This window comes from Cariama cristata, unplaced genomic scaffold, assembly GCF_000690535.1.
Source record: "Cariama cristata isolate BGI_N322 unplaced genomic scaffold, ASM69053v1 scaffold31168, whole genome shotgun sequence".
NCBI lineage: Eukaryota > Metazoa > Chordata > Aves > Cariamiformes > Cariamidae > Cariama > Cariama cristata.
The window spans coordinates 830-18,905 of NW_009629978.1; the positions used below are offsets into that span (position 1 = coordinate 830).

Here is an 18,076-nt window from a genome sequence, read left to right on the forward strand (position 1 = left end):
TAGTTGCAGCTGGGGATCAGGGGTACTTCTGACAATCCCTTATTTTTCGGAAGCAACTCTTCTCTTAGTAATGGGTGCATTGTGTATGTTCTCTAAAAGCTTTTTCTTCTTATAATAGCTTTTGTTACAAAGCAATTTGCCTTGCATCACATTATTATTCAGTTCCATTTTTAAGTATGTGTCATTTTACACATATGTAAGCTACTGTGTCTTATAACAAGCTTTTTTTTTCTCCAATCTTAGATAATACATGGCTTCGCAAGAGGAAAAACAAGTTCAGCCCTTTGCAGACATCTTCGATGAAGATGAAGCTGAAAAATCCTTTCTGTTGTCCAAGCCCACTTGCTTAATTATCCTTGGAAAGCCAGTAAGATGTCTGATAGAAATTTTTTCTTCAGATATTCTGCTAACAATTTTACTCTTCCTTTCAAAACATTAGTTTAGGGATGCTGCCAAAAAGATCAGAGACCTACTTTTTAATCTTTTCCACTTTGCGAATCTTGCAGAGTGTGGTAAAGATTCTTATATTTAATGAGGCCAATTTTTGGCCTGAGTGACCAGGTAATTACAATTAAAAATGTTATTAAAAGTTATTACTGTACTTAAAAGTCACATGTTGCTCAGAAAGTTTCTTCTCTTTTCACATTGGCAACTGGATGGTTTTTATGTTATTTCAGTATTCTAACTTTTAAAACTTGACAGATTAAAGACATAAATAGGCATAAAAGAACCTTCAGGTTAATGTACTGACCTACAGGCATGCAGTGAGATATTAAATATTTTACCTTTAGTATTAAAACTTTGACATAATTATATGTCATATATTTGGGAATAACTGAAATCCACCAAGGTGTCTTGATAAGGAGATTTGTAATATATTTTAACTAAAATTCAACGCCTCTCTTTTTCTCAAATAATTTGTGGCCTGCTGTACTTAGGAAAATCTAGTGTTTTGTAATCCTAGACTTCTCAGATTTCCTTTTCTCAAATGTAGGAGACTCTACAGGTGGTTTTACATTAGTGCCTTAGTTTGCTGAAGGGGGGGGGGGCGTTGGTGCAAGTTTGCCTTCTCTCTGTGCTGATTCTGGTATGCACTTAAACACACCACTAGTGCCCTGAAAGCTGCTTTCCTCTGGAACGTTTCTGTTGCCCATGGAAGGTGCCTTCAGACCACCCCACTTCCAGTGTGAACAGAAGGTCCTCTAGCAGCTTACACTCTGCGTTTGTGTGTGATTCCGTTAGGTACCATAACAGAGCCTGAAATGACCATACAGAAATCCGCTTTGTGCTGCCTAGCAGGCAGAGGGATAAATGGTGTGCACCCAGAACTGGCAGTCAACCCAAACTTTAATGCCAGTTAACCCACCAAATCAAGCCCCAGTTCCTCTCTGCCCCACACCACGTACTAAGGTAGAGCCATCCCATGTGGTGCAGTATGCCAGCGCATAGTCACATGACAGTGGCAGATTATATAATGGGAAATGGCCATAGTCCTAAGATGCGGCTACGTTTCCTTTCTTCAAAGACTTTCAGTAGCCTGGAAGGCTCCCAGTCGCCAGTGTTTGCACAGGTCTGCATCCTTTCTTACTCCTTGGCTCCAGTTGCTGAGTAATGCTTGACTGCAAATCTTTATGTCTGACCAAACTGAGATAGGAGGCAGGGTGGTGTTCTGCAAGTGGGTGAGATGCAAACATCACAGTGAGACTGTATAAGGTGGTAGCCAACAGGTGTGCCTTATGGTCACCATGAGACTTGAAAGAGTGGATTCAGCTCAGTAGAAAACTACAGTGGACTGGCTCGCCCAGTTTTAAACAAACATCAGATTTCTAACGTTACATGAAGAAGGGAACTTTACATTTTTATAGACCAAACCAGCATAAAATAGTCATTGAAAGACAATGCAAAAAAGGTATAATGAATACATATTTTCATCTGAAATCATTGCCTTCAGTAGATGCTTGATATTAATACAAATTTTAACAAAGGGTTGAAATTGCACAGGCCTGGCCAAGAGGGCAGGGAATTAAATATTCTATTTTTATTATAATATCTTTTACTTATATGGTGGATGTGTAGAGCATCTATCTTATTTAAGATATATCTTTTAAGTTAAAAACATAGTGCCATTAAAGCAAAATCAAATATACATATTCTCATCACACCTGCAAGATGTAAGGTATGAGTAGGCTGGAGTGTTTGCTGATATGCTGTTAACTGGGAATGTGATTTATTTGTGGGGTTTTACTATTTTTTAATTACAAAATTTATCTAGGGCAAACACACTGTCAAAAAAAGGTCTTCTTGTATGCCCTTGAAAAAAGGGCATAATCCTAAGGGTTGGAAGATGGTGAGTTCTGCAGAATCCCATTCAGGTAGCGGTACTTTTAGAGGCCTTATTACTCTTGGTTATGTTGGTTCCTCAGGATGCATGTAAGTGATAAAGTAAACATTTTGTCAGTATCTAAACCAGATTTGTGGACTAACAAGGGCAGTTTTTACGCATTTGTGGTTTTAGTCAAAGAATACTATCCTCGTGTATCTTACTCAGAAATGGCTCAACGGGTTTGCGTCATAATTTGCTTTGAGACTGAAGATAATAAATTTCAGTCCTAAAGAGTTTCTCATAGAAATGTATGGGCAAATCATAGCTGAGTTTTAGATAGAGTTACTCAGAATCAAAGTCAGTATACTTTGGAGATAATTCACTGCAAAGGGCAGTAACAGTATATTAGCAATGCTAGGCAGTATAAAATAGAGGATGGTATTAAAGAGTGTTTGTCTTTGCCTAGTGCGTAACTCAGAGTCCCTAATCCTGATGGTAGCTTTTAATTGTTTTTATCATATGAAAATATATTCTTTATTGTGTAATATGTTTGTGGTTTTTTTTTTCCTTCTGCTTGTTTTTCTTTTAAATGTGTATTTTTCATTTTAAGGGTTCTGGAAAGAAAACATTAGCTAGAAAACTAGCACAAACATGGAAATGCATTTTCATAGAAGGTAAACATACATTACATTTGGAACATTGCATTGGCTTCATAATATCTTTTGGTTTAGAATATCCTCTCTGTTCCCTGTAATTCAAAATGGCATGTTTCTGATTGCAGTAAAGACTACCGATAAGGACCAAGTAACCATTTTGCCAGAAATGCAGTTGCTGAGAAATGACCTTTTAGTTATAGAGACTGTTGGGTTTTTTTTTTCAGAAGGGGATATATGTAACACATAATAATCAAATTCTATTCCCAATCCCGCAAGGTGATTCAAGTGACCGTTCTTGTTCACACGGAGGCAACTCATTCAACTCCAGAGAGCGCAGAGATTTTCCAATACAGACCATGAAAAAATAGGAGGATCTTTCCTTTCTGTTTGTGCAGTGCCTAATACAAGGGAGGATGTACTCCAGGAAACAGAAGCATAGCTTTTGTATCAGTATAAGTAATAATGGAAGGAATGGGAGCTGGCACTTTCAAATTTCTAAAACAGGAATATCTGATGGCTTATTTCAGAAGGTATAGTTAATTTTTCCCACCATGCACTTACCAGAATACAAGATATCATTTCATTTCTAGGCCATCCAGCTCCATTTCTGACAGTCCCTTTCATCAAAGATTTTTGAAGATCTGTGGAGTAAAACCTGTAGCTTATAACATTATCTTATTCCCTGTCAACACATCACTAGAGATTTTTCTTTCTGTTTTGAGGCATCTTGGCAAGAAAGTAGGTTCCTACAAAAAATAATTAAGTCTCTGGCAGTTTTCTTTTGTATTAATTTTGTCAGCAGTAACTGAAAAAATAGGTAAAAATCTGTAATTTTTTTAAAGTCCTGGTAGTATTTTTGTATCTGTGACATTATAATTCACAAATCTTGATTCATTCACTTAAGTTTTATGAAAAAAGAAAACTTTTCTACCAAATTTGTCCTACCAATTTGAAGGCTAATATAATATTTTTAAGTAGAAGAAAAGAAAGCATATAATAACCTTAACTATGAAGCAATTTCTCGAGTGCCTCTTTGGGGACACCAAGTTATAAATCTGATTTATGGTATATATGTGTACAGTTGTTCTGATTACGAACTAACTCTTTATATTTTCATTACATTTTTTCTATTAAATGTGTCCCCTGGTATTTTTTATTGTTCTAATAAAAGCCCTCTAGTGGATGGTGTAACACTTCATATTCCTGTGAATATGTAGGGTTATATATCAGATGAAGTATCTTTTATCTTATGCTGAAGCTTTGGAATTATAGTATGGTAACATTCAGTTTTAAAAATTACTTTTTTGACTTATATAAATATAGAAATTTTAATTCATAGGATTGCCTAACAAAAAATTAATACCTGGTCCAAAACATAGATCAGACGAAAATTGGAAGGGACCTTAGGTATGTACTTAAGCCAATCCATGCTGTTTGAATGTATTTAAACCATTACTGAAAATGTCTATCAAATTTCTTTTTAAAAATCTGTAGGCAGTCTCTCTGTAACACAGTCTTTGCCATTAGAAAGTTTTTCTTAATAACTGATGTAAATCTCACTTATTGCATTTTTATGCCTTATTTCCAGTAGATTCAGAGAATTATTATTTTCTTCTTTTGCTCATGATATTTCTTTTAATATTCTTTTGTCTAGTCTACCCACACATGTGTACACACACACACTCCTTCAACTTTTGCTAATAGTTTTTTTTCATTTTCCACATCAAAAAAGAAAGAAACAAAGAAATTAAACATACTTAAACATGAATAATTTAGCTCAGAAAGGACCTCCAGAGGTCATTGAGTCCAACATTCCACTCAAAGCAGAGTCAACTAGAGAAGGTTGCTCGGGGCTGTGTCCAGTTGAGTCCAGAATTACCACCAAGGACAGAGACTCCACCACCTCTCTGGGCAACACTTTCCAATGTTTGACCACCTTCGTGATGGAAAAATGGCTTCCTAATTACCCCATTGGAAGTTCTCATGTTCCTAGTTGTGTTTGTTGGTTCCTGTCCTATCTGCACTCTGTGAAGACAGTGGTTCTGTCTTTGTGCCTTCCCAGTAAGTAGTTCTAGACAGCAGTAAGAGCTGTCCTGTTTTCTCCAGGCTGAACAAGGCCAGTTCTTTTGACCTCTCCTAGTACATTCAACACTTCCAATCATCTTGGTGCCCTCCACTGGACTCACTCCAGTGTATCAATATCTGTCCTGTGCTGTGTTATTTATTTAAAAAAATAATCCAAGATAGAGAATTATTAAATAGGAAAGGTGTTCACAGCCTTTTAATTTGATAGAATGCTTTCTATCCATTTATCCAATGAATAGGTCAATACTCATAAAACAGGGCCAGGGTACATGTACAGTGCTGATTTTCAGTTGTCTGTATTGTTTGTTAGTTCATTCCTTGTCTCAGTTTTAGCCTATGGCAAATACTGCTCTCCCGAACTCTCATTCATAGTATGAAGGATAGTATGCACAACAGTCATCATTGTAGGCACAGTTTGAAAACAGCCAATATGTTTTGAGAAGAAAGATTTTAGCTGTGTAGGGCTGAGCCACCTGGCTTCAGGACCTTTCCCTGGCCTGTTTTATTAGTAAATAAATGTAGCCTTAAGAGTCACTTTTGAAAACTTCTGATAAGTGTCTGTTTATTTCAATGGTACAGAAGTGTGAAAGACTTACAGGATCATTCTGCTATGATGTCACTGTCCACAGAGACAAAGGGCAGGTCTTTTAATTTGATGGGTGTCAAATTTAGTATTTATTTGATTTTAGATAATTGGACTATATAAGGAGTAGGGTTTTAAGGGCTTTTTTAAAGCCGATGGGTTTGTGTGTCTAAACAGTTCTTTTTCTAAAACTTGCTTTTAAAATTTGGGAAGCGTTAGAGCTCAAATACTCATCCCTGGATTACACAGTAGTAATGCTGATTTGATGTAAATCAGTAGTTAAAATAATCCTGCAAGGCTACTGTTGTGCATTTGTCTGTAGTATCTATATGGTTAAATTGGTGGGAAAAACATCTACCTAGACATTGCCAGAAGGCACCAAGTTCTGGATGGACAAAATATAATAATGGCCCTAAATATAATGGCTGTTCATTCAAAAATAGTCTGGTTGCTTGGAGCACACACACCTACTCCTCTGTGTGTGTGTGTGTGTGTATGTATCCTCATGTACATGTCTGTATATAAAATAGTTTTTATCAATTGCTTTAATTTTATTCTGTCTGATGTGCTTCCTCAGCTTTGGAACTAATTCAAATGAATATTCATGAAGAAACAGAATATGGGCTTAAGGTAAAAGTCTAATGTTCTAGTAAGTTTTGTTACATTCTGAACAAATACGTATTGTATAAGATGTATGTTTTGTATTTTATCTTAGTGTCAAGAATTGCTTTTCAAAGGTCAAAGTATTCCTGAAGAACTGGTTACAGAAATGATTCTGAAAAAGATTGAGTCACCAGAAGTTGCTCATTTTGGTAAGTATATTTATAGCCTAAACTTAGAATGAGCTAGCTATAATTTTGACACACTTTGCATCCATTACTGCTCAAATATAGTTAAGGAGGTAATCTTAAAGGTACAGGAGCAGGCTGTCCCAATGTCCTGTAAGATGAGCCGACAGGGAAGAAGACCGGCCTGGTTGAACGGAGAGCTTTGGCTGGAATTCAGGAATAAGAGCAAAGTTTACCAGCTTTGGAAGAAGGGACAGGCAACCCGTGAAGAGTACAAAGATGTTGTCAGGGCATGCAGAGAAAAAATTAGAAAAGGAAAAGCCCAGCTAGAACTCACTCTGACCATAGTCATAAAAGACAACAAAAAATGTTTTTACAAATACGTTATAAAAAATTTAGTGCCAGCTCCTGCACTTCAGTCACAACAACCCCATGCAACGCTGCAGGCTTAGGGATGAGTGGCTGGTGAGCTGCCCAGCAGAAAGAGACCTGGGGGTGTTGGTCGACAGCTGGCTGAACATGAGCCAGCAGTGTGCCCAGGCGGCCAAAAAGGCCAACGGCATCTTGGTTTGTATCAGAAACAGTGTGGAAGCAGGACTAGGAAAGTGATCATCCCTTTGTACTCTGCACTGGTGAGGCCGCACCTTGAATACTGTGTTTGGTTTTGGGCCCCTCACTACAAGAAGGACATTGAGCTGCTGGAGCATGTCCAGAGAAGAGCGACAAAGCTGGTGAAGGGTCTGGAGAACAGTTCTTATGAGGAGCGTCTGAGGGAGCTGGGGTTGTTCAACCTGGAGAAAAGGAGGCCGAGGGGAGACCTTATTGCCCTCTACAACTACCTGAAAGGAGGTTGTAGCAAGGTGGAGGTCGGTCTCTTCTCCCTGGTATCCAGCGATAGGACAAGAGGAAACGGTCTCAAGTTGTGCCAGGGGAGGTTCAGGTTGGATATTAGGAAGAATTTCTTCACTGTAAGAGTCGTTAGGGATTGGAATGGGCTCCCCAGGGAGGTGGTGGAGTCGCCATCCCTGGAGTTGTTCAAAAAATGCTTCGATGTGGTGCTTCGAGTCATGGTTTAGTGGGTTTAGTAGGCATGGTGACGTTGGGTAGAAGGTTGGACTTGATGATCTTTGAGGTCTCTTCCAACCATAACGATTCTATGATTCTATGATTTTGTATTAGACAGTAGCAGTTTTTCTTGTGCTCCTCGGGTTGTGGAATATCCATAAACTGAGAGTGTATTTAGGGATTACTTTACCAATATGGGAGATCAGAAAGTGTCATACCAGTCCTATGTTGTGTTAATTTTGAGAAAATGAATTTGCCCCAGATTTTAAGTGTTGCTGTGACTCTCATTTGACAATATTATCTGGTTAGAAAAGTTTCAGGATTTAAAATGCAGATTTTTTTTTCTTCAATAGTTCTATAACAACAACAACAAAAACTCAGCAGCAAAAATATTTTAAACATTTAAAATAAATTCAATGAGAAAGAAGGAAAACTGATTATTGAAAATTCAAAGTATTACGGTCGTCTTTTTTTTTTTCTTCTTACAACATTGTTTATTCCTTTGCATTTTGTCACTGAGAGTAAGTTAGATGAGAATAGTATTGGTAGTGGTAATAATTCTTCTTTTTGAGGAAAGATTATGTTAATTGAGGCTGTTAAGACTAGTGCTGCAGATCTTGCTAGAGTCTGAACCTGCTTTCCTGAAGAGAAAACAAATATACTGCTAAGTGGAAAGAAAGTAAAAGAAAAGGTAGTTTCTTTTTCTGGTGCTGACTTTTATTTGAAATTTCCATTATAGAAGAGAGACAGGCATAGTACCAAGAAAATGTTAAGTTTCTACTGCTCTGAAAACTAGCACACATCTACAAACTTTCAGTTGCAATGGTTTTTGTTCCTTCTCTAGTCCAAGACTCGACAATTTTGCAAAAGATGCAGCTATGCAGCCTTTCCTGGTGAAACTAGGCTTTTAAAACAGTAGGCAAAAGACAGAGCAATAGGGAAGAAATGAAAAAAGGACATGATGAGGAAACAAAAATTTGAGGGAAGAAGTAGCAGCAGAAATGCCAGTCTCTTAATCCATATGTCAGGACTTTAATAAAAGCCTGAAGAGACATCTGTGTCATGTGAGTTCCCCTCTTTGAGTCAGTCTGGTGGTGAATTCCCAAGATGTGTGTATCACAGAGGACCACAGAGATCCTAGAGGCTGTAAACATGACTATAAAGTTGATTAAAGTTTGGTTCTTATAGCCAAGCCGTTTTCTGTATTACAGATGCCCCAAAGTAGCGAGGAATAGAATAACCTATATCCTCACTGTTTTTCCTACCAGCTAGAACTCATCTCCAGAACTAATTTTTGTTAAGTATTTTCTTGTTCTACTGACTTTTTGGTTAGCAACTATTATGTTAATATAATACTGGAAAAGTTTAAGTAGGCTTTAAGGAGCTGATCAGTCAATTCGCTATTAATTATTCGTTAAAGATTTTAGAAACAGTGTTGTATGAGAGGCTGAGTTTTTTACTTTTAACGTTTGTTTTTAACATTGTAAAATACAAGTCTCTGAACAGTACACTGAATAAGGAGTTCTTTTCAATTATATTCTTCTATAACTTTTGCATCTATGGATAGTAGCTCCACAAAGAAGGAGGAGTCTTCAGTCCTAATACCTCTTGCAAAGACTGCTGCTATGGTTTTGTGCTGCATAGACTTGCAATTAAATGTAATCACATAAAATTCTAAGCATTTGGAGCATGCACCATTTCTCTAAGGGAATCTTATCATTATTAGGCTAAAAAAAATCCACCCGATTCTTGTTTAGTCTCTCATTCTGGCCTTATGAATATTGAGTTCCTTGCTATACAGTAGTTCTTACTGCACTGCGTGCAGCCATTAGTAGTTACAGTACTCTTCTAGGAATTTGAAGCCACAAGTTCATCTGTGGGGCTGAACACTCTAATACTAGGAAAAAGGTATTATTGCCACCATGCTTGTCATACACAGTCGGTGTCTGTTTGCTAAAGAAAACTCAGCATTGTCAATCCTGAGTGAATGGGCGCTTACCAAGTTAGGTGCCTCAGTATGCATGTTGTGTGTGCATAGTGCCTCCTCCTGAGAGGATTTAACATCCAGGTGCAACGAGTTGTTCCCTCTCCCTTTATTGCCCATATAAGTGAAGACCTTTAAAGGTTGTATAAAAAGCCTAAACTCCTTGTTTAAGTGCTTTGTATCACAGAGTGGCTACTTTTTGCAATGCCTTTTACAAACTCTTAGTGGCAAAAATCGTCACTAAAAGCTTGTTACTTTTTAGGTGTTGCAGTGTCTGAGCTAGGCACATGAAGCAGGTGGTCTGAGCATGATCTTTAATGTCTACATATTTCTTACATTTCTTAACAGAGTTAACAAACTTTGAAAGTCCTGTATCAAGTTGAAAACAACACACTTTTTTGTCTGTATTTCATCTGAAGTAGACATGGGTGCACAATTTTTTTAATTGTGTTATGTCATGTACATGGTTTAAAATAGTGCCACTAAATAGATGTATTATTCAAAGGAGATGAGTATAACTAGTCCTATATTTGACATAACCTTCTAAAAGATATATTTAATAAAATTTATTTGGCAGGTTATGTTCTCAGTGGATTTCCTTCTCTCTCAGAGGAATACATGACTGTTTCACAGCAAATAGAGAAAATAAAGAATCTAAAATTAAAACCAGATTTCCTGATTAACATTAAGGTAATGTCATCTTGAGTAACTTGCTAGTAATTTTCCTAATTATCAGCAGATTCATATGTTGCATAAGTCAAGAGATGATATTTTCACCTGTGCATTTGAGTATAGTATTTGTTGAGGAATAATAAAATGTTCTCTTTTATATTGGAATGGAATTACACTAGTTTGTAAGTTAAAGCATCCATTATAAGCATTGCTCATGTAAAATAATGAACGTTTCCTAAAACTTCAGTAGTAGTTACAGTCTTTGCACCTCTACCAATTAGAAGATACAGATTTTCAAGAAAAGAAAACTTTGAATAACATTATTATTAAGGGATTTCAGGTACATGTACATCTGCGATTCATGTATTTCAGGAAGAAGCTTTTCACATATGAAAGTTACAAAGCAAATTGGTTTATTTTTTAATTACTAATTGTGAAACTGCCTCTTAGTCATTACTAATTCATCTCATTTACAAATCTCCTTTTCTTCATAAGTAGTAAAGTGACATAGCAGGTACTTTACAAAACTGACTCTAATATAACCAGAGAAACGTAAATAATTGTTAGTGTAGGATTAAGAGGACTTTCTCAATGTAACTTAAAAGAATGGACTTGCTGGCTACATCCATATTAGTAAATAAAACAAGGCAAGAGCGACTCTTCAGACATCAGGCCAACTGCTTTGGCAAAACACAGCTAACCTGCCTGGTTAGTCAGCGCGGGGTGGCCGTGTCCGAACTGCCCACGGGGAAGGCCCTAGGCCTGTGCCATTCTCCAGATTATGCCCAGCTATTCACCAGGGGGAATACTAGCTCGACCACACCAAACTTTGCCAGGCTCCATGCAGACAAAGTAACAGTATGTATAATCATGAACAAGGGTTCTTGCATTGTTTTATTTATTAGCAACTAGATTATTTCAGTCTTTTATTCTGAATGTGCAGAATGAGCTGCTGAGGCAACTCTGAATACAGCCTCTGGTGTTGTGCTCCATTCTTATTGGGATTTTAATTCTAGTTGTCATATCTATGTGGTTTGTCAGATGATAAGCTTCAGTGCATGGACCCAGTCTATCACTTTGCCAGATTTAAGTTCATGTGTGTTTTAATTCCATACTTTTGAGACTTAAGTTGTTTGACCATGCATAATGAAAATTTATGAATGCCTACTTCAAACCTTTTTTCCTGTGTTCATGGAAAGATCTTAAAACATCAGAGAGACATATTTTTGTGCTGCTTTTCAGACGCTTCTGATTTTTTCAGCTACAGAAAGTCAATCTTTGTTTTAATACCAGATAGTGAGAAATCCCAGTTCTTAAGAATATATGTAGTATAGTTTCATATGGAACAGTACAAATAGAAGAGTGATACTAACCACACTAGGCAGAAAACAGAATACTTGACTTCATGTAGTTACATCATCTTCTCCTCCAGGAAGAAGACTGAGACTGAATGCTCATTAAAAATCTTTGCCCCAAAGTCAAATGAATAATTTTGCCTTTTATTTCAGTGGGTTCAAGCTGTTTTCATGGATATGACAGAATTGTCACCATTTTCGTTATATCAAAAAGAAACGAAGAAGAGAGATTCTAGATAGCTCTGGAAATAATGAAATACTGTTATTAGCAGACCAATTTAGAGAAATTTTGTCTCTCCAAGAAGGACAGAAAATGCACCTTTGAAAAAACCACCATATCTGATCAAATTTCTCCTTCTCTATTTCAAAATGTGCTATGTTATATAGCAGTCATGTCAGCCATATGACTCACCATAGAAATACAGAAATATCCTAAAGTACTGTAATACTACAAGGGATACCTCAGGAAATTAGTGTAATGGGCCTATTGCTAGCAATGGGATCTCAAAATAAGTCTAGTGTGCCTGTTGCTAGCAATGCGATCTCAAAAACTATATTTTCTTTAGAAATCAGTTCTCCATTTCTGTAACAAGTTGACCTTAACAACTACAATATTTTCTTGTTATCTCAGGTTTTTCATATATGTTTGAAGGGTAGGTATTAGTGATTTAGAAAGGAAGAATGATTATTATTTTTTGTTGTGCCCCACCCCCAATTCCATAGTAGAATTTTAAGATACCCATCTTAAGACCTCTTGGTGATCTGGAGACTCCAAGTGTGTATTGATGCAAGTACAATTTAGGACAGGTCAGATAGAAGCTTTATTAACTGTAATCATAGTGAGCAAGCATTCAGACAGCATGGATGGACTCCCTAAGCAGCTTGCTAACAGCCACTATGCTAAGAAGGAATCAAAGAGTACATAATGTGACAATGTAGAAATAAGCCTATAGGAGTGGCACACCCAGTATTATCTTAGCTCAGAAGTGGGGAGGCAGAAACAGTCACAGACTGTTAGCTTTTAGTTGAAAGGAATGTTTTAGTTACAGCGAATGTTTTAGTTAGGATATTTAGTTAGGAATGTTTTAGTGAGAATAAACTTCTTAGGCAGACCTCTGAAATCTTAAATATTAATAATTTTACCACCACAGACTACATCCAGATTTATCTGTGTTTAATGTTAAACTAAATTTGTGTCTGCAGGGCTTTTTATGGAAACACCTTTGCTTACTCTTCCAGAGTTCCAAACAGCTGAACTCCTTTAGCCTCTGATGCAATGGCACTATGCTTTTGGGTAATAGTAGAGCTCTGAGAGGTCAGAGGCACCTAGTAAAATTGACTTAATCTCGTTCAAGTCCAAACCACTTTGGCATTAATTGCAAATGCAATCACAAGCCTGTCTGCAAAATACTTTTATCCATAAACTACACCTACACTTGTTATACTACAAGGTATAACTTGCATGGTAAAATGTGCTCAAGTAGTGGCTACACTCCTGATACGGAATGTAAAATGCTGTTGGGGAAAAACTATCCAAGTGTTCAAGACTTTCTTTAATATGTGCTGCTTTTGAAAATTTTCTGTATACTCAGAATGTTGTTGGAGAAGAAGTTTATGAATCCAAGTATTTGCCAAACAGATTCCTATCCCCCATTCTGCAGTTTCAGGAAAAATAATATTATTACAGCAGTACAATGAACACCTGACTTCCTTTTAATTATTTCTTGCTAGTGTTCAGATTATGACTTATGCCAAAGAATATCAGGACAAAGGCAACACCCTGATTCAGGGCAGATATATCAGAGGAACCAGTGGGATCCTAACATTATTGAAAAGCATAAGAAAGAGAAAGATCAGCATGAAGAAGAGAATGAAGAAGATGAAGAGCAGGAAGAAGAAGAGGTAAATATTGCTAATTTCTAAACAGTGCAGAGTATTGTAATGTACTCTAGACAAAGGAGAACAAATTCCAGTACTCTAAAATATCACCATACTACATTATGAATTAGTTTTGCTCAACTTTAATCTTAATTCAATTTCTGTTCTGCTTTAAGAGATGTGGGATAATACTTAAATGGTAGGTTTAAATGACAGCAAATTGTGATTATTGTATAGCTTAACTTGGATTAAGTCTCTAATTCAGGAGTCACTGAACTGTTTCTTGCCATAAGTTAAAAGGGTGGATCAGGAGAGTGGTGACTCTATATTGTCTGTTTCTTGGTCTAAGCAAATAAAAGAGTTCTTCAGTTTTGTATATTGTAGCAAGTTTTACTACTATTTGCAGGATACTAGCTTGTTTTCTGCTTTTGGTATTAGACTACTTCAAATGGATTTTCTTTTTTTTTCATTAAGGTATTAGTTTTTAATTCAGGTTGAATTGTCCTGGTTTATAATGCTGCCCGGAGACTTATCAATGCAAGTTCCAGGCACATTCCTCTCAATTTGCAGAAGCTACACTTCATCATGATAGGATCATGGTCAGCAATCACTGGACTAATACTCATTGCAATACTCTGAAAAATTACTTTATTTACCTTTAAGTAAAGACAAAAATTATTTTAGTACATTATTTTATTTCTGTATTGTGAAATATTTAACTTTTCATTCTGCAGGCTGCAGAAGATCCACTTATGATGTCAGAATTTTTGCATCAATTAGTGCAGAGGCCTGAAGATATTCTTGAAAATGCAGAGGAAAGAGTTGGAATGTATAAGGCTATAATGCTTCATCCTTTAGAAGTAAGAAAAAACAAAACAGTATGATGATGCATACCAAAAGATTTTTTAAAATATTTTGCACTGTTTTTCTTTAGTTTGAAATTTGTTGTATGGAAGTGGGCACAAGGCATGATACAATATATCCTCAAATTCTGAAATTCATACTGAAATCAACGATACAAAATTGTCATCTGTAGGTGTTGTTTCTACTCTGCAGTCAAGATAAAGTAATCCACTTCAAGTTTTAAAAGCGAAACCATACTTGCCACCACAGACGCTTCCTAAATCTAGGAAGTGAAATATTTGAAGAGTCCAGTGTATCTTACTTAGGCTTCACTAATGATGAATGTATTAGTGAGCATACTTAGTGGTCCACTAATACATTAAAAGAACATAGGCATCTATCATTGGCCCAGGTAGAGGTTGAGATGATGAAATTGAAAAAAAAGCTTATAAGATGTGCAGTTTGCACGGAAATGGGATAGGTAGAAAGAACGTTGGAGAACAGAATTTGATTTCTTGATAAGTTGTTAGGATAGAATTGAGTAAAAATAAGTGTGAAATGCTACAGTTAGGGAGGAAACCTAATGAACAACTGCAACATGTGAAATAATTGGCTAGACCTCAGTACTGCAGACAGTCTGCAATCTGTGAGGCTTTAGTTAGTCATAAACTGAGTCAATAAATGTGATGCTATTGTACAAAGGCAAATATTATGGATGTACTAATAGGACCATTGTATATAAGAGAAACACAAACTATTATCGTCTCTGTAGAAGAGTATTAGAAAGAAGTAATTAGTTATTACTATTTCTACCAAAGATAGGACAAATAATTTCATTTATAGTATAGAAGACAGACTAGATGCAAGGAAATGAACTGTGACCATAAGTGTAGTGAAGAACTGGAACAGATTACCTACAAAGTTGTAAAGTCACCTTCACTAGGCTTTTTCAGGGCTGGGGTTAGACCAGCATCTGTCAGGAACGGGGTGAGTATTCTCAATCCTCAGACAGAGACACTAACAACAGACATGGGATGTCTATTTTAGTTTAATATCTTATTTACTAATGGGAAATTTGAAAATAAGAAAAAATCAAATATATTGTTCAAATTTTACAAAAATTGAGAGTCAGGACCAAAATGAAAACATCGTTCTCGTGGCTGGTATTTCAAAGAAATCTGTTAATTGACATTGTCACCATTTTCCAGCAGAGAATTAAGGTAGTTAGACAATTAGAAGTTGAATTCAAACACAAAATGTTACTGTATCTTGATTCTCTGTAGCTCTCTTGCATTTGAGCTAGGATATCTAACCTGTTTTCTGAACTCATTGTAACTCCAGTTTTGGAATTCTCTGTGTTTATCCATGAGCAAATACAAGTTTGTATCCAGAAGATTTTATAAGTCATCAGTACAATGAATCTTGGTTTTGCTGAAGTCCACAGGAGTCCAGCCTTTGATATGTATAGGAACAGAATGAGCTTCAGTGTCATTATCTGGTTAACTATACTCAATTGATGAGTATGTCTTTGTTCTTAAACAGGACTTGATGGCTGAACAGGATTGTCAATATGTTATTGAAGTGGATGGAAATCAGAAACCAGATGATCTCTTTGTAGTAAGCAAGCTATGCCCCAACTTAGTTAACCTCCACTAGAAAATAATTTCTCAATTCTGTGGATTGTTTCTTTATTAAGGTGTCAGCAAAATTTTAAGTTGTGTATAAAAGTCATTAATTACTATTAGAAAACTTGACCTTTGAAATGCTTGCATTTTTTTTCTCTATTAAAACCGTTATAAGATTCATTGCACTGCTCCCAGACTTACATATGTTATATGAGAATATTTTCAGGCAGGCTGTAAACTCTTTTGTATTGTATCCATCTGGTTTTAGCACTTTATTTTGTGTATCAGTGTAAAATATCATTATTAACAGGAGAAATGAAAATATTTTCAGTATGATTTATTTACAGAATTAGCTTATTTTGTGCCAGTGTCTAAAATAATGACAAATTTTATGACCTTTGATACTGTTTTACAGTAAAATAGAAGACACTTCATTCTTTTAACAATTCTGCTGAGTGCTTGTGTCTAGATTTTTAGCTCATAACATAGCCACTCATTCTCCCTATTAAAAAAATATAATGATAAAAATTGAAGATAAATAATCTTATCCTCTGCCTTAGAAATAAGAGTTGCTTCAAATCAGAACCTAAATTATGGGGTTGAAAATGAAGCAAGAGATCGTCTTTGACAATGTAGGAGGTGAGCTGCTCCTGCAGTTTCTCCTCTGTTGTTTGAAACAAATTGAATCAATTATAATTCTGTAAGTATTATTTCAATTTATGCTTAACTTTACTACCAAGAGTAGTCCTATGGGAAAAAACCCACTGATTTTGCATAGTTGGAACATAAAATTTCCTCATTTATGATCTGTTTGTGAACCTTACAACAGAAAATTTATAGTAAAGGCAATCAAGTTGTGTAAAGATTCCAAGCATTTCACCTATAAGTCAGGCAAAGACCTATTACAAAACTAGTCCAAACATGACACAATTTGCTTTCTCATTTCAAGAACACTTGCATTCAAACAAGATTATGTTCAGGAAATACTTCAGTTAAATTTAATATCATCTGATTCTCATTGGCAGACATCTGGTTTAAGTATCTTTTAAAATAAATTACCCAAATTTTATTACTTCCAAGTGTGCATAATCTGATCTCCTAAAGAGACTTTCCTCCTTTTCAGACTGGAGCTCATCTGAATACTTCCACTGCTTTGTGGGAAAGAATCCTCACAGCCTATTCTTTTAGAAGGCTTGGGATTCACAGCATAATGAGGAGATACAAAGGCTGTGATTCAGCATTTTGCACTGCCTGTATCTACCAAATAGCTTCTTAAAACTCAGCTCAGTAACTAGCATGACTCCAAGCTAGAAACCGGGCCTTAATGTATATGTAGACATTGTATAAATAATAAGTTACAATTTTAAAAATACTTTGGGGATCCTTTCGCATCACAAAAGCAGTTTTGACTGGTACTAAGTCAAGAGTTATTTTCTCTTCAGTCAGTGGTAGTTCGACTTCAATCTCTGGGTGTTCGAAATGGAGCTCCTATAACCAGACTTCAAAGTCGGCAAGAAGAAATGCTGGAGGGATTGGAAAATGTAAGTGTGCTTTTCTAAAACATGATAGAGTGTAATAATTATAAAAATATTTTTTATTTTCTGCTGTAAGCTTATATTATAACATCTTTGTTTCACAGCAACCAGTTTGTTTTACCATGTAATAAGGGCATTTTTTGAGCCTTGATTTTCCAGAAATGTGAATTTAAGATAATTCTGGGACTGAAATCCACTTAAAAGAGTACAAAAAGAAAAAAGTCTGTGATTAAAAAAATAAAGGTAGACGATTATAATAAAATTTTGAACAAAATGTTTATTTTAGCAATAGAGGAAGAATTAATTCGTTCTAAGAAAATAAAGAAACTTTAGCCAAAGGATAACAATTTCAGCAGCTGACGCTTAGCTCTGTCTTTACTCTTTTCCTGAATGAGAAACAACATGCTAATACAAAGTTAGCAACATCCTGCATAGCTGAAATCGCCTATGTTCTATGTCCTGAAACATTACAAATTAGTGCTGAATTTTGCTGAATCATGACAATTATAATTTGTGTCCCTTCCAGATAAAACTGAAAACCAGAAGTCTTTCATAAGTGTCTTTACCTATATTTACTTGCAGTCATCTTTCCTATTTCTTAAACAAAACTTTGAATATATGTGTATCCCCAGTACTGTAACTGGGAGACTCCACTGTACATTTTCAGAGAAACAGCCCCCCCCT

General features: G+C 36.0%; 1 protein-coding gene across 1 annotated transcript in view; it reads left to right on the forward strand.

Moving 5' to 3' along the window:
- Nucleotides 1-250: 250 nt before the first annotated feature.
- AK9 (adenylate kinase 9) overlaps nt 251-18,076 on the forward strand; it is a 55,399-nt gene continuing 37,573 nt past the window's right edge. Inside the window, exons 1-9 of the mRNA XM_009705373.1 lie at nt 251-367; nt 2,934-2,997; nt 6,225-6,277; nt 6,363-6,459; nt 10,062-10,174; nt 13,243-13,413; nt 14,124-14,249; nt 15,775-15,849; nt 17,300-17,398. Coding sequence (XP_009703675.1) covers nt 251-367; nt 2,934-2,997; nt 6,225-6,277; nt 6,363-6,459; nt 10,062-10,174; nt 13,243-13,413; nt 14,124-14,249; nt 15,775-15,849; nt 17,300-17,398 — 915 coding nt within the window. The remainder of the gene's footprint in view (nt 368-2,933; nt 2,998-6,224; nt 6,278-6,362; nt 6,460-10,061; nt 10,175-13,242; nt 13,414-14,123; nt 14,250-15,774; nt 15,850-17,299; nt 17,399-18,076) is intronic.